Source organism: Elephantulus edwardii, unplaced genomic scaffold, assembly GCF_000299155.1.
Source record: "Elephantulus edwardii isolate Elephantulus edwardi_28Jun2011 unplaced genomic scaffold, EleEdw1.0 scaffold00075, whole genome shotgun sequence".
NCBI lineage: Eukaryota > Metazoa > Chordata > Mammalia > Macroscelidea > Macroscelididae > Elephantulus > Elephantulus edwardii.
This window is the reverse complement of record NW_006399825.1, coordinates 12,354,915-12,369,573: the sequence shown is the minus strand read 5'-3', so window position 1 is coordinate 12,369,573 and position 14,659 is coordinate 12,354,915. Positions and strand designations below refer to the sequence as shown.

The following is a 14,659-nucleotide window of genomic DNA, read 5'->3' as shown; positions in this document are numbered from 1 at the left end:
ATCTGGACCACCCTACTCCTAGAAGTATTAGGAAGGAACAGGGAATAAGAGAAGCTTTCTAGGGAGCTCTGGTGGCCTGGTGGTAAGAAGGTACATAGCAATCCCAAAGGCATGTGGTTTGAATCCACCCACTGCTCCTGGGGGAAAAGATGGGCAGTCTCCTCCCATGTGAAACCCGCCAGAGGGTCAGTTCTGCCTTGATGATACACAACAATAGTGTGCTTTCTAGGGAAATGCAGTTGGAGCTATTCTAAAGGAATATGCTACAGCCTGACTCTGGCTATAGTATTTGCTAAAAACCCAAGTTTGTGGTGAGGACTCTTAAATAACCAGAATTACAACGACTTACTTCACAACAGTCAGAGATGCTACTTGGTAACACCAGGCAGCAGTTTGCTGGCAGCCCTGGGCTAACAGAAGAAGAATTAGATCAGCTGTCTAGTTGAACCCAAGGGAATAGTCCTTGGCAAAAGCTGTGAACCTTGGCAAGTGGCTGGCTGATGTGGCTTGGCGAGTCAGAACGCTGTCTGAGGTAGATCTGGGGTAGTGGGACTCGGCTGCCGTGATAGGCCGGGGATGATATCACAGAAAAAGAGATGCACTTCTGGATCCTTGACACTGTGATCTCCCTGAGTCTGCTTTTGGAACTGTAAAGTGAATGGATTAAATCTATACTTCTCAATTTTCATTTTACAGGTGATACTTTTTTAATTTTTCTCAAGAAAAACTGTCCCTAAAAATCCATAGATCAAAGTGGAGCTGTTTTTTGGGTGTGAGGAAGGAGGGAGGCCAGGAGGCTGTGGTATTTGGTCCTCCCAGCCCCTCCCTTTACCCCAGGGGGATTTCTCTGCCAGAACATCTGGGGCTGCATGTAATATGGTTTGAAGCCCATAGAACTAGATCTCAATTCCCTTATTGCTTAACATGACATGGAGAAAAGAAAGAGTAAAAGAATGAGAAGGCCGCTATCTCCTACGTATACCTGAGGGCACTAAGAGGAGGAAAGCATTCAGTCTCATTTCCCCTGAAAATAACAGCCTTTACTTACTTTATCCTTTATCTGCAGCATAATCTACCCTGTCCCTATTTCCACAGCATTATTTTAATTATTAGTAGACTTGAGCTTGGGTGGCCTAGTGGGAAGAGTTGAACTGGCAACCCAAAGGTATGTAGTTTGAATACACCAGCTGATCAACAGTAGAAAGATGCTCAGTCTCCTCCCATGTGATTTACTGCCTCTGAAAACCCGCTGGAGGGTCAGCTATGAGTTGGTTCCGACTCAATGGCACACAACCACCACCACCACCTCTTTTCTTAAAAAGACAGAGGAGGTCACCTTACCATTTAAGCCATTCCAGGAGGGAAGTTTATTGGGACCATCCAGGGGTAGAAAGTTAGTGGCACTGTGATGTTGTTGGGTGAGCTAGGAAAAGTTTCTGAGCCTTTGTTTTCTCCTCTCTCTGATGTGGGAGGAGGGTCTCTAAAATCTGTTGTGTGCTTCCTCTGACTGATTCATAGCGGCCCCATAAGGCGGCGTAGGACTGCTGCATGGTTTCTGAGGACATAATCTTAACAGAAGCAGACTGCCACAGCTTCTCTTTGAGGATAGGCTAATGGGTTTAAGCCCCAAAGTTTTAGGTTAGTAAGTGAGCACTCAATCATTTTGTCTTCAGTACATAACATTAGTTCTCAAATCAGTTCAAGTCATTGCCCTTGAGGTAAACTGCATGGGAGATTTGCCCAGATTTCTCCCTCAGAGCTACTGGTGGATTCGAACAACCAATGACCTGGACTCTGGGTTAAAAACACAATTCCCCACGGACCAGGTCACCAGAACTCCGTCTGTACAATCCAAAGACTGCGTGATGAGATTCAGAAGTAAAGGCCTGGCAACTGGCTTCTGTGAAGATGACAGCCAAGAACGTATGAAGAGTTCCGTTCAACACACAGGGTCACCAGGAGTCAGAAGAAACTAGAGAGTAACAGATTTGTTAGTTTTGATTTTTGTTTTCTAATGCACTGAGGCGGAACATCCTATAACATACAAGGTGAGCCAAGAACACAAAAGATTCTCTATCCTCCTAGAACACAGGACTTTTACTCAAGGTGTCCCTCCCTTTTTTTCACATGGAAAGCTTGAAAGCAAACTTTAAGAGTCTCTGGATGAACATGTCTGTCTTGCATTACGGAGAGTACAAATGTCTCTTCTAATCACATTAGCTCTACTGACGTGGATTTCTTTTCTTAACTGAGCCTCTGGCTGTGTATTTATAAATATTATGGATACACAATGCTGTGTGTGAGCATGTCAACAACAGAGATGCATGCAAAGAAAGACCAAAAAAGAGTTACTTCAAATCCTCTCTGGCCTGGATAGTCTAAGCCCTCTCTCTGCTCAGGGTTTTAACCAAATTTTGCTCACAAGCCCCAAATAAGCTGCTTTTTAAGAGTTATTTCTGTGATCTGAAGTTGGATTTTGTTTTATTCAAAGCGACTTCAGCCTGTCACAAGACAGTCTCATAAAATCTGTATCTTGGCTTAAGCTGGGAAGAAATGAGCCAATCCATCAGCCCAGGAATGCGGCTGTTTGACCACTTCCTAAGGCAACTGGGAAGGGATGCAATCTATTCAATTTATGGGGCTAGTGGCAGTGAATGATACACTCCTGAAGGCATAGCAAATGGAAATCCCTGTGAACTTCTGCAGTGATAAAAGTGCAAAATCTGAATAAAAGGGCAGTCAGGGAGGGAGGAGGAAGGAGAGAGCAGAGAGCAGGCGAGGAAGCCTGCATATGAAAAGCTAGGATGGCAAAAGAGAGTCGGACAAAGACTCACTTCTTCAAAAACACCCTTAACTGATTCAGAGTATAGATATGGAAACTGAGTCTAGAAATAAACAAACACGCACAATGCACCTCACTGCTGCCACACTGATTCTGACTCATAGTGACCCCATGCTTTCCAGACCACAGCTGTCCCCGGTGGTTTTCTTGCCCAGAATCTTCATAAACAGTTCACTAGGCCTTTTTTGGGGGGGAGCTGCTACGTGGCTTTGAACTGTCAACCTTTAGGCTAGCTGATTACAGCAAGCCACTTACACAACCAGGGACACTCAAATCTGGAAATGAAGTCCTTGAAAAGTCTCTTTCCCTCAATCCAGATTCTAAAAATGAACCAACCCTCGTGGAATTGTTAAAATGTAAGTTTGATGTGATTACTTCTGACCTCGAATCATGCCACCTGTGGTAACCTTGTTATTTGTCATCTTATATCATAAACAAATGCAATTTCAATAGGGCAGCCGATATAATATCATTCATTAGTTTATATTTATGTCCTCTTTTTCCCAGGCCTCATTGCAAATGCAATTTTGGTGCCATTGATGAGAGATCTGGGATTACAATTCCTGACCATTTCCACAGACGTTTGGGGAAGAAAACAGAATAAATTTGAGGTTTCTGAAAGAAAGAAAGAAAAAAAAAGGCACAGAAAAAGGTAACATAATTTTATTTTCATTAACTGAAAGCTTATGTTGAAACGTCAGTGGCTCCCTACTGGTTAGCCAGTGAAATCCAAAGTCCTTGGTCCAGCAATTTGGACTCTGCATTTGGTCCACAATATTATTTCCAACCTTATATGCAATTCTCCCCCTGTACACATTCTAGACAACAGCTTCTACGTAGTCTCCAAACAAATCCAGTTTCCTCCCCCCTCCTAGTCTTCTTCATGCTGGATGCATTTCCAAGCTCTAAGTCACATTGATCTTCTTAATCTTCAAATGTCACCTCCTCTAGGAAGTTCTCCCTGATTTCCCACGCCAGAAAGAATCTTTCCTGTCACTGTATTGCTAATGCTGAGAATGAAGCACATTAGCATCTTCTGAGAGATGGCTTTATTCATTTTATTGACCCAAAAGCAACTTCTGAGTTATCAGAACTTATTGGTGCAAACTCTGAGCCTTTCCTAAAGTTAGACTCAAGGCATTCTGATGAATTAAGAATTGATTGAGGAATACAGCAAGTTATCACAAATCCTAAGAAAGCCTGATGACAAATTGTACTTCTTAAGCTACTACCACAATTTATAGCTGTTATTAAATGCAAATTATTTTTAATGGTGACCAGGGAGATTAAATAACTTGTCTGGGATAGTAATAACACAGGCCAAGGTAATGAGTGTGAATGATTTCTCCTAGAGAAGCCCTGGTGATGCAGTGGTAAAGCCATGAGCTGTGGATGAAACATCAGTGGTTCAAATCTACCAGCAGCTCCAAGGGAGAAAGATGAGACAGTCTCTTTGTGTAAAGATTACAGCTTTGGACGCTCTATGGAGCAGTTCTCTCTTATCCCACAGGATTGCGATGACTTGAAACTAATGACCATGGGTTTGATTCTTTGGGGTTAATTTCACCCAGGATACACTAACCTTAGATAATGCTTCAAAGCTAAAAGTCTACTCACATTTTAATTAAGATGCCAATTGCATTTACTGGAGGGTTTCTTTCCCCCCTTATTACAAGGTCAACCTTTCCCAAAAGACAAACTCTAAATATCTATTGTCAGTAACAACAAGGAAGATACAAACTGTTTATCCGCAAACTATCAGCTGGCTTCAAAGTTTGTCTTGCTGAGTTCTACCTCACATCTCTTGACTCACCTCCTCCCCAAGCCCATTCCCGTGGTCCCCGTTATGCCTTCTGGGCACACTAGTTTTATTTCCCCCTTTTATCAAAGCAATTACTATTACCATTCGCTCCAGTGATTTGTAATCCCCTTTCCTACCTTCATTGAAAGACTCACCAGAGCTCAGATCACTGGTTATCCTGGGTCTCAGGAGGCTGGGAGCCAGGTACCCTAGGACATATGCATTATGTTGGCCTGGCTAGAAGCCCCATCCACTGCACACTACCAAGGACAGCTTTCCTTTTGTTATTCCCTGCCCCATTCCTTTTCTTGTGGATTAGATCATGACTCTTTTATGAAGACCCAGAGGGAAATGGGATTATTAAGAGTCTTGCTGGGTAAAAGCTATTTTGTCTTTATGGTGCTTTTCTTCTTCTTCTTCTTCTTCTTTTCTTTCTTTTTCTTTCTTCCCCATAGTTCAGCTGCTGAGGGGCCTTAAAGCTGAAGTAGAAGTTATTACATATTCAGGAGAGCACCTTACACATACTGTTCCCTGCCGAGCACACTTTCGGAAATGAGGGACAGAAGGGGAGGAAAAGGAAAGTTAAGAAAGATGGTAGAGGCAAGAACAGTGAAAGCAGAAGAACAAGGGGACAGAGAGAAGGGGGCGGGGGGGGGGGAACAACAAAAAACAAACCCACAAAGAGGAGACATAAATCTAAGATAAAGCTCCAGCACTCCAGCAGAGAAGATCTCCCTCTGAAGAATAGTGTGGTGAGAGCTAATCAGATGCTTATAAAACATACACAAAGGTTTAGTAGGGTAAGATCTGAGAATGAATAATTATTTACTACTCCTACCATATCTCATAAAAATAACATCAACTCATCACAACAGATAAAGTATGCTTTCTATGACCGGGGAGACAGTTAATCCCAATAATGTTGTTTTTAAAAATGAAGTGATTTCCAGATAGGCTTAACATGTGCCAATCAGTAGTGTATACAACCCAGTACACTAACCCTATGATCACAGACATTTCTCAAATCAGGAAACTGAGGCACGGAGAGACATACTAATCTCGGTGTTCTTGAATTTCAGAGGCATCTGTGGCTGATTGGACTTTAAACCCACATGGTCTGGTTTCAATACCTCAGAAACTGGGAGGGCCAGTGAGGGTCCCCCAAAAGACACTTCTCAGTGACAAACATATTTGGTGGCATTTAGGAAAGACACATATGTTGACTATTTGAAAACCCCCTTTTCTCCTCTTGTGCCAGTAAATATGTCTGTGAACAATGAGAGATGTGTCCAAGGCAGAGTGTGTGTGGCTGGAAGCACTTAACACCTTCTCTGCTTGCAGGGCACATAGATGTTCCTTGTCATCCTGGCCCTCTTCCTGTGTTCTGGAAAGCCAGGGGGACAGGATGCTCCCCTCTACAAGCCTATGTCACAGCATCGGAGGGTTACTAGCAACTCTCATTTCTCTCCTTTCTTCTCAACCCACTCTTCCCTAGACCAAATACCCCATTGTTATTGTTCTCCAGTATAGGAGCAGCATTTTCCGAAATGGGGGATTTATTTTTATAGCACAGCTGGTCTGCCAAAGGTCACATAATTTGGCAACGTTCCCAGTAGTTAAAAATTAATTTCTCCTTATTGATACAACCGAGGTCCCCTAGGATCGGAGCTCAGCCTTATCTAAACTTGACAGCTTCCTAAACCTTTAGAAGATGCTCTCTCCTGAAGGGCCAGCCATGATACAAGGCCACTGTGTCCTGGAATCCTAGCCCAAGGAATCCAGCTAGGTAATGAAACCATCAAGCTCTTGGCTATTTCTCATCCAGATAGACAAAGCTTTGAAAAATGGTGTAGGTGCTCCAGGGTAAAAGTCAGGAGTGTCATCCAGGAATGACTTAACAGAGGGAAAAGGTACATTTTTTACCTGGAAGAAACAGTACAGACCCAACTTTCTGGGATCAAAACACACTCAAAGAGGGTGCTACCAAGATCATCCTGTGAATAAAAGAATGAGTAGATGATAAAACACCTCAGATATGTTAACCACTGGCCACTTAATTAATCACTGGCCACACCTCTCTCTTTTTTTTAAATACTTTGTAATCTTTAAGAAACTGAAAAGGTATTATTCTTCTGCTCTATTCTTTAAATAACAGGATTTCATATCTATTTCCTAAAATCTTTCCAAACTGGGCCTTTGGGGAATATACTCTGAAAATTCTACCAAATGAACTTGGCTCTGGATTCTGTGAACTCAGAATTGTCTCACACTTGGGTCATCCAGAGTTGTCTTATATTTTCGATTGCTTTCATGAACAGTTGAGTGAGATGGAAAACTCCAAGAGGGCTCAGACTCAAACAGCCTGCAGTCTCTCCCCTTAGGGGCGCCTCCCCAACTGTTACTCTCATTCATGCCTCATTGCATATAAATTGGCATTTGGACTCCTTGCTTTTTTTCCATCATAAAGATAGGGCTTGCCCTTTCTGTTGCAAAATGTGGGTTTCACATTTGAACAGCGGGGCGGAGAGCCATTTGGTGGCCAGCGGGTGTCCTGTCTGGACAGACTGGTTCCAGTCACTGCCGCCTTTCATGTCACCAGTTAGGTGCTCCGTGGCTTAATGTCTGAGGTTCCACGGGACAGCATAAAACTCCAAACGCAAGGGCGGCTTTGCCAATTCCATCAGGCGCATCTTGGGCAAGTAGGGGCCTGCGCCGGAGCCCTCGTGGGGAGTTCTCTCCCCCTTTTCTTCTGTGAGTGCTGTGTGTTCTGTTGGCAACTATCAGAAGGCTTCACTACCTTCAGTGGCTGAGTATTGGGTGAAGTTTACTTGGCACCCACTGCATGTGGGCGTTAGACCAGAGCCCAGAACACGGTGGCTGCAGGACCCTGGGGTTTTAGAGCTTTGCCTTGCAAATTATTAAACCTGAGGACAGCCTGAAAGACAGTTATCAAACCCAACCCTGGCGCCGAAACCATCATTCCTTCTTTTCCAGGATTGGTTGGAACACAGGGCTTTTCCTCACAGCCAATTTACACCCCTTATCTGATCATCCAGATGGAAGGCTTGATTGACCACTTCAGCCTGCGTCCATGACAGTGGTGTTAAAGACACAGATCAAAGCTTTCCTAGAGGTGCGGGTGGGGTTCGGAGGGAAGTTATAGGTTCCAGGCTCAAGGCCCCAAAGGGGAGTTTCAGAGGTTGGAGATTGAGGCTCCGCTACTCCACCCCCTTTGCCTTTTAGGGGAAGGGAGCCACAAACACCACCCATCACCAGTTTCAAGGATTCCCTGAACAAATACTCTCCCCCACCTTTACAAACCACCACTAACTAGCAAAAGAGCTTTGCGTGGCCAGGCGCCGTGGCTAGCGCCAGGGGGCTCTCCACTCGTATGAAATCGAAAGGGAGGTGGGGAAGAGCCCAGCAGTGCGCACACGTCAATAAACCGGCAGCGGCGATCCCCTCCCTTTCCAGAAGAAATGCAGCCAGAGCCGCTGCCGCAGGATGGGTCAGACCCTCTTAGCTTAGAAAGCCGATTCCCGCCCCTCAGATGATTGCCAGAGGGGCGCCTGCCTCCCCACCCCCAGACCCCGGCGGTCAGCTCTGCGCTCCCCTCACCCAGCGGGGTCCTGGTGGGAACCACTTTGGCGCAGTCCGCCTGAGGCGAAGGGTGGGGGCACCGTTTAATCACAACTCGCCTCGCCTCTATTAACTTGTGTTGATATTAAAAAGAAATCAATCAGTGAGAAGGAAGCCTTGGCCGTGATTATTTCTTTTTCTCACAGGGAGAAGCAAAGCGCAAGGCAGCGGGGGGAGGGGAGGGAAACGGCGGGTGACTGCAGAGGCTTCTCGGGGAGAGGCCCGCAGCCGACTGGACTTTCCGGCAGTGGGCAGCCCTCAAGGAAATGCTGCAGGCTTCTCTCCGGGGAGTCCTGAGTCGGGAGGAGGAGGGGACGGGAGCTGGGAGCTGCTAACTTCGCCAAGGCACAAGCCTGGGTTTTGCTTTCCCTGGGAATATTTCTGCCTAATAGAATGTTTATGGATCGCCCGGCACTGTTTCTGCTCCGTAGCCCCAACAAATCGATGTGGCCTTAGAGATGGAGCTGGGGGCTCCTGCATGGGGGAGGTTGACGGAGGGGGCACCACGTCCCCACCACGTGGACACCAAGCCGCGTGCTCCTCACCTGTTTAGTTCACTGGCAGACCCTGGCGCCCAGCGCTTTAAGAGGAGGTGCCAACTGCACCCATTCCCCGCTGCTTAAACGGGTTCCTACCATGCTTTCTCTTGTTCCTAGTTCTTTCCTTGGAAATCCCACCCCAGTTTTCTGTCACCCACCTCGGCCAGTGGCTGAGTCCCTGGCCTGGCTAGCCCCAAAGGTCCCGCCAAGCTGGCTTTCAGGGCGCAGCGGAGGGTGTTTGGCTCAGAGCGCAGAGCAGCGTGGTGAGAGGGCGCACAGGGTTGGCCGGGCAGCTCCTGATGCCCGGACCTGGGAGTGCTGCGACCTGGCGAGGTGACGAGCGAGGAAATGGGTACCCAGGGTGCGGAGCCCACGCTGCTCCCCTGCCGTCTGCCACCCGCCAGGACCACGCTTAGGCGGCAGTTGGGCTATTTGCTCAATTGATCTCCAGGGCGCACTTTTCACCCTTCCTTTCCTGACTCTCCCCGGAATTACTTCCCGCCGGGGGTGGCAAAGGCTGCCTGGCCGACGCAGACCCGTGAGTCAGGTCTGGGTGGCCTCGCCCTTTGCCACACTTGCCAACTCCTTGGGTGCCAGATGGCTGTCTACTCCAGCGGAAAGGCGGGTGGCCCGCTGCTGGAATAGTGAGAGGGGATATATTCACCCTGGCGGGTCCCAGGACCCCCACCAGCTGCCTCAGCTCCTGTGGTGAACAACTTGACCCAGCCTCTCCTATACTCTGGAAGTGACGCAGCGCAGTCTGGGGCTCAGCTGGGAGGGGGTTCTGCAGAGAGCGTGGAAGGCAGGTGGCAGAGCCGGAGTGGGTCCGAGCGGGTGTCTTGCACACACGTTCACACACCACTCAGCGCTCAGGGACAGATGTGCAAACATCTGGGCTGGCAATAGCCCCCGAGTCTTCACGACCCCTCCTGCTTCATCACAGCACGGGAAACCTGAAGTTGTGTGTGTGCTCCCGGGTGTGTGTATGCCGGTGTGCGCGCTCTCGCGCCCAGGCCTACCAGAGTCCGTTCCTGAATACATAATGTACCCTCAGCACCCTCAATGCGCAGCATTCACACACACACACACACACACACACACACACACACACACACACACAGTGAATCACACAACCATACATAATTTATGCAGCATCCAGGTCAGTGGGAGGTAATTTAATTTCGCTTCAAGCTGGGAACTTGGAATTAAGGCAAGAGAGAATGGGAGGCCGGGCAATCTCCCCAAGTGGGACGTGCACCCATCCCTCTGCTGTGGTCAACAGTTACTCTGTTTGGACAGCCATGGAGCCGTAAGCCGGGGAGTTGGGTGGCTAGCACAGTCCGGAATTTTCTGTCCCCTACAATACACCCCCAAAGCTTAAAGTGGAGGTGAGTGTGTTGGGGGTACCAGGAGAGCAGCTTCCCTTTTAGTTAACCCAGCATCCACTAGTCTGTGCCCAGTGCTGCATGGGGTGAGCCCTTAAGTGTGGCCATCAGCTTGCAAGTGTCCTGGGGAAGTGCACTCCATTTGGGCAGCGTTTCGGTTTTTCTTCCCCTTTCCCCCCTTCCTTCCTCCACAGCTGGCTTCTCCTATCCCCAATCACCTGTAGCCACTACCAAGAGTTTTGTCAAATTCCAAGACACTGTTCTCAGAGGGGAGAGAAACTCATCAGGAACGAGGTCCCAAGAAGGAAGAACAAGACACATCAGATTCCCAAAGCCAGAGATCTCTTCTCCGCGAGCCCTGTCCCCAGCCATTCCCCACTAATACTGTTGTGGGCCTCACTGCATATCTCTGCAGTCTGTCCACACACCCTTCTTGGCAGTGGTTGAGAACAAATTCCACTCAAAAGTTCTAACCACTTCACAGGAATGAGAAGCCTTAGAGGGCCAAGCAGTTTGCTTTATCCAATAATAATTTTTTAAAAGAACACATGATTGACTTTCCCGGAAAACACATGGATGTGGGGAGAGTAAGGACCACTAACCGCTGGGGTTGCCAGAATCACCCAGCTCCAAGCCCTTGTCTCAGCTGCAAACCAACCCTCTCCATGAGCGGGGAGCCCTGTGATTCTTTTGAGTCAGATCCACCAGTTCTACAAAGAATCTACAGCATTGAAAACCCAAACTAGTCGCAGTGTAGCTAAGTACAGGGAATGCAAATGATTTATTCCTCTCTGGCTAGGTTGAAGAAACTCAAGGGAGATGTGTTCTGCTTCAAGACAGGAGGGGGGGAATCCCCCAAAACTGTAATGCAAAGGCTTTGTAGTATTTTTAAACCTTTGATTCAGTCCATATGTGACATCTGAACACCGCCAAATCCTGTTTCAAAACACACACCCGAGAGCTCACATACATGCACAGGCACACACATCCACTCTTGGCAGAAGGGGAAAGTTGGGTTGACTGTGCTGGTGGCGCGGGGAAGGCCGGAGGGGATCTCACGTTAAATGATGGAGTATTGAGAGCCTGCTTCTGTGCGGTGTTGCCTCGTTCCCTGCACTAGCAGTCGCTTTGAAAGGAAAAGCAAACGGAATGGGGAGGGGGAAAACTTTCAGGGCCTTACCTGGTTGGCCTCTCACTCCACGTCCAGAAAAGTAGAGCGCTAAGAAAACCCAGGTGAGAGGAGACATGTCCATGTCGGAGGAGGCTTTCTCCAGAGCTGGATTGGTAGGTTTCTTGTATAATTGGAAGTCGTGGGGTTTCCCCCTCTGTGTCTTATTTTCTTCCCGACAATGTCTTCTGCAAAAAATTCTAATGATCAGTGTCTCCCTCCTGGGTCCCGATGGCCCGTCTGCACCTTTATTCTTGCTGGAATAACCACCTCGCCAGGAGGGTAGGTCCTGAAATCAGCAAAGAGCAAGCCAGCCGGGAAGAGGGGCCAGGCTTCCTCTCTTTAAGCACAAAATGCATCTATGTTCTCTTCAGCTCCTGAAAGTGTCATTTCCTTTATCCTATAACATCACGCATATTTCCCAAAAGCCAAGCGAAAAAAAAATTATAATAACCAAAAGAAAAGCCAAGACTTGCCGTGGGCATCGCCCGGCCCCCAGGCAGCTGTGTGGTCTCAGAGGCGTAAACTGACACACATCCCCGTGTCCCCGGGACGGACACGCAGGCAGCGGCACCGATCGACCGACGGCCGGAGCGGGAGCCGGGTTGCCCGAGCTGAGCCTCCCCGGCGGCTACACCCGCTTGGACAGCCTCACGGGGAGGGAGCCTGAGGAGGGAAGCGGCTGCCGCGGCCGCTGCTGTTGCTGCTGGCGGTGCGGCGGCGGCTGGGATCGCCGGGAGTGAGCGAGCCCCTCTCCGAGTTCGCCGGCGCCCGCCCTCACCTCCACCTCGCCCAGCGCTCTGCCGAGTGTCTGTGCGGCTGAGGACGCGCCAGGGGCGGGCTGCGGGCTGCTGCCTCGCTCGCCTCTTCTGCCTCCCCTCGGGCTCCCCCCCTGCCTTTTCAGGCCGAGCAGCATGTGGATGTCAGAGCCGCGGCAGAGCTATCCGATTACGCGCCGGCTCAGGGCCCGCCCCTTCTGTGTTCCTGATTAAAGAGGCAGCCGCGGAGACGCGCGGCGCACAAGTGAGCGCCGCTGCTCCCGGCTCGGGCGGGGCGCCTTCCGCGGCCGCCTCCCGATCAAAGTTAAGGCAGCTCCCACCCAGACGCGCCCCTACCAGTCTGCGGCCCCACCGCCCCCCCTCTCTCAACGAGCTGCCGCGCCTCCAGTGCCCAGCGCCCCGAGGCTGGCGCGCCCCGGCACCCACCCCCAGGGCGCAGAGTCCCCAGCCAAGTCGCCCTCGCCCCAGGGAGACTCGGCGGGAAGCGGGGGAAATCTTAGCTTTCCCTCAAGTCCGTGACTCCGATGCCACCCACGCAGAGCCCAATACAATGCCACGCGCAATGGCGTTACAAGAGGCGCTGGGTGGTGTGCGGTGTTTGGGGTAAGAGCTAGGCGGCAGCTTAGCCATGCGTTCGCCCAGGCAGCAGTGCGTGGCGGCGACACACACCGCCAGCCCCGGCTGAATCAAACCCCAAACACTCCCAGCGTTTACTAGTCAGGTCCTTTGTTGTGTCCCAGACATGTGCCTCTAATCTCGCTGAAGAGGTTTCTCAATTCCCTTGCCCCTAACTTGGAGCTATCGGAAGAAGAGCAAAGACCTTTTTGGGGTGGGGGAGATCGGGTAATTAAATTTGATCCCCACTCCCATCCCCCCCAAGTGCAGGTACATGAAGGCATTTCCTTGAAGTGCTCCTGTCACCACTCCGCTTCACGTTCTCCCTGTGGAAACGTGGTCATAGCGCGAAAGAAAGAAAACAGCATTATGCCAACTATTTTTAAATGGAGGCGTGAAAACTGTTTAGAGGGAACTGCAAGCTAACAGTTGGGGAAACACTTGTATCTTTTTTTCTGAGGATGGTCTTGTGTATTTTAAACTGTCTTGCTCCACGAAGCACCTATTACTACATTATTATTAAAGATTCCAAGAGGAACAGTCTAAATAACACCGTGTGTATACCTTTTCTGCCTCTGCAGATTAAGAAAAATAAAGTTTCAGTGACAAGAAACACACACGTAGCTGACATACTCTTTGCTTGTGCTTGTGGATTCTTCTGGGTGGTTTTCCTCCTTATCTGGACTTGCCATTAGCTTTGTTTATCACTTTTAGTGTTGGAAAAATCTGTAACTCCCACTTAACTGTTATTTACACTGAGATAACCAAAACAAAATTGAATCAGAAGTGATTTGTGAATAGTTGAGCCAAGCCCTGGGATTTAAAAGTGGCATGCAAATCCACCGGCATCATATCACACTGTTAATCTTAGATGCCTGGTTGGAAAGAGCATGTAACAGGCCTGGGTGAGCTGTTCCAGGGTGGGCTGGTCTAAAAGCTACCTTTCATTTCTCTCTCTCCCCACTCTGTCCTTCCTTGTTCCTCTCACTTCTTCCTGTTTTCCTTTTGTAAAAGCCTTAAGAGCACAGCCTCATTATTGCAAGCTCCAGATTTACATTGTTTCCTGTAGTGGTGTGGCCCTGTTTCTGAGAATAGTCCAGTGGAGGTTTAGATGGTAGGCGTGAGGAAGAGGAGAGAAAAGGTGAACTTAAAGCTATTCAGGAACCTAACAGTTCTGGAACTTCTGCCTTTGTAGTCTCGGTGTTGAAATAGCCCACTAGGATATTTCCAGGGTCCTCACTCTGGTAAGAAGCAGAGTTAATCTTGGTTTCCTCTTCCTGGACCATTAGGGATTTAAATTTTTCAGAGATGCCCTAGAGGGGGAGCTAGTTTTCTTGCCAAGAATCCTTTGCGTGACTAAGGCAAGATTTCTCTTTAGTCTGCGGTGTGGGGAAGGTCTTGACCATAGGGTAGGAGTTGAGACTTCTGGGGTCTGCGCCAGCTCAGTATCAGGACTATTGTTAATCCTCTAGGGGGCAGCACTTAATAAATAATGGTAGCACCACCATAAGGTAAGACTTCTGGTGGAGCTCAAAGCCTGTGTCAGATCAGGGACAATCCCGAGTGAGACCAGGTTATCTCCCAGGTCACTCTGAACAGGACCTAACAGGCCCGCGCAGATCCCAGGATCGCTTTAAACCAGAACTTCTAGGGACTCTTGGGAACTAAACACAAATCCCACATGCGCCCTGTGGAAAAAGAACCTTTGTGGAAATTCTCCAGGCAGGAGATGTGCTGGCAGCACTGTTTCTGTCTAGACTAGAATCTCAGGGGTTTGGCCACGGCTGGTTCAGTTTCAACCAGAGGAACAGTGGTGAGGAGTTAGGTGCTCCATAACTTTCTGGTTTTTTGGTTTATTCATATCCATGACCCTCAAGGAAACCTGACCACT

General features: G+C 48.7%; 1 protein-coding gene across 5 annotated transcripts in view; it reads right to left on the bottom strand.

Moving 5' to 3' along the window:
• NRP2 (neuropilin 2) overlaps positions 1–12,242 on the bottom strand; it is a 147,008-nt gene extending 134,766 nt beyond the window's left edge. For 2 of the 5 annotated variants that reach the window (XM_006889115.1, XM_006889116.1), the window contains exon 1: positions 11,387–12,242. In XM_006889115.1, the coding sequence (XP_006889177.1) occupies positions 11,387–11,459 (73 nt within the window). In that variant the 5' untranslated portion in view covers positions 11,460–12,242. The remainder of the gene's footprint in view (positions 1–11,386) is intronic. The other 3 variants (XM_006889112.1, XM_006889114.1, XM_006889113.1) reach the window with 2 other exon arrangements.
• Between the last annotated feature and the right edge of the window lie 2,417 nt (positions 12,243–14,659).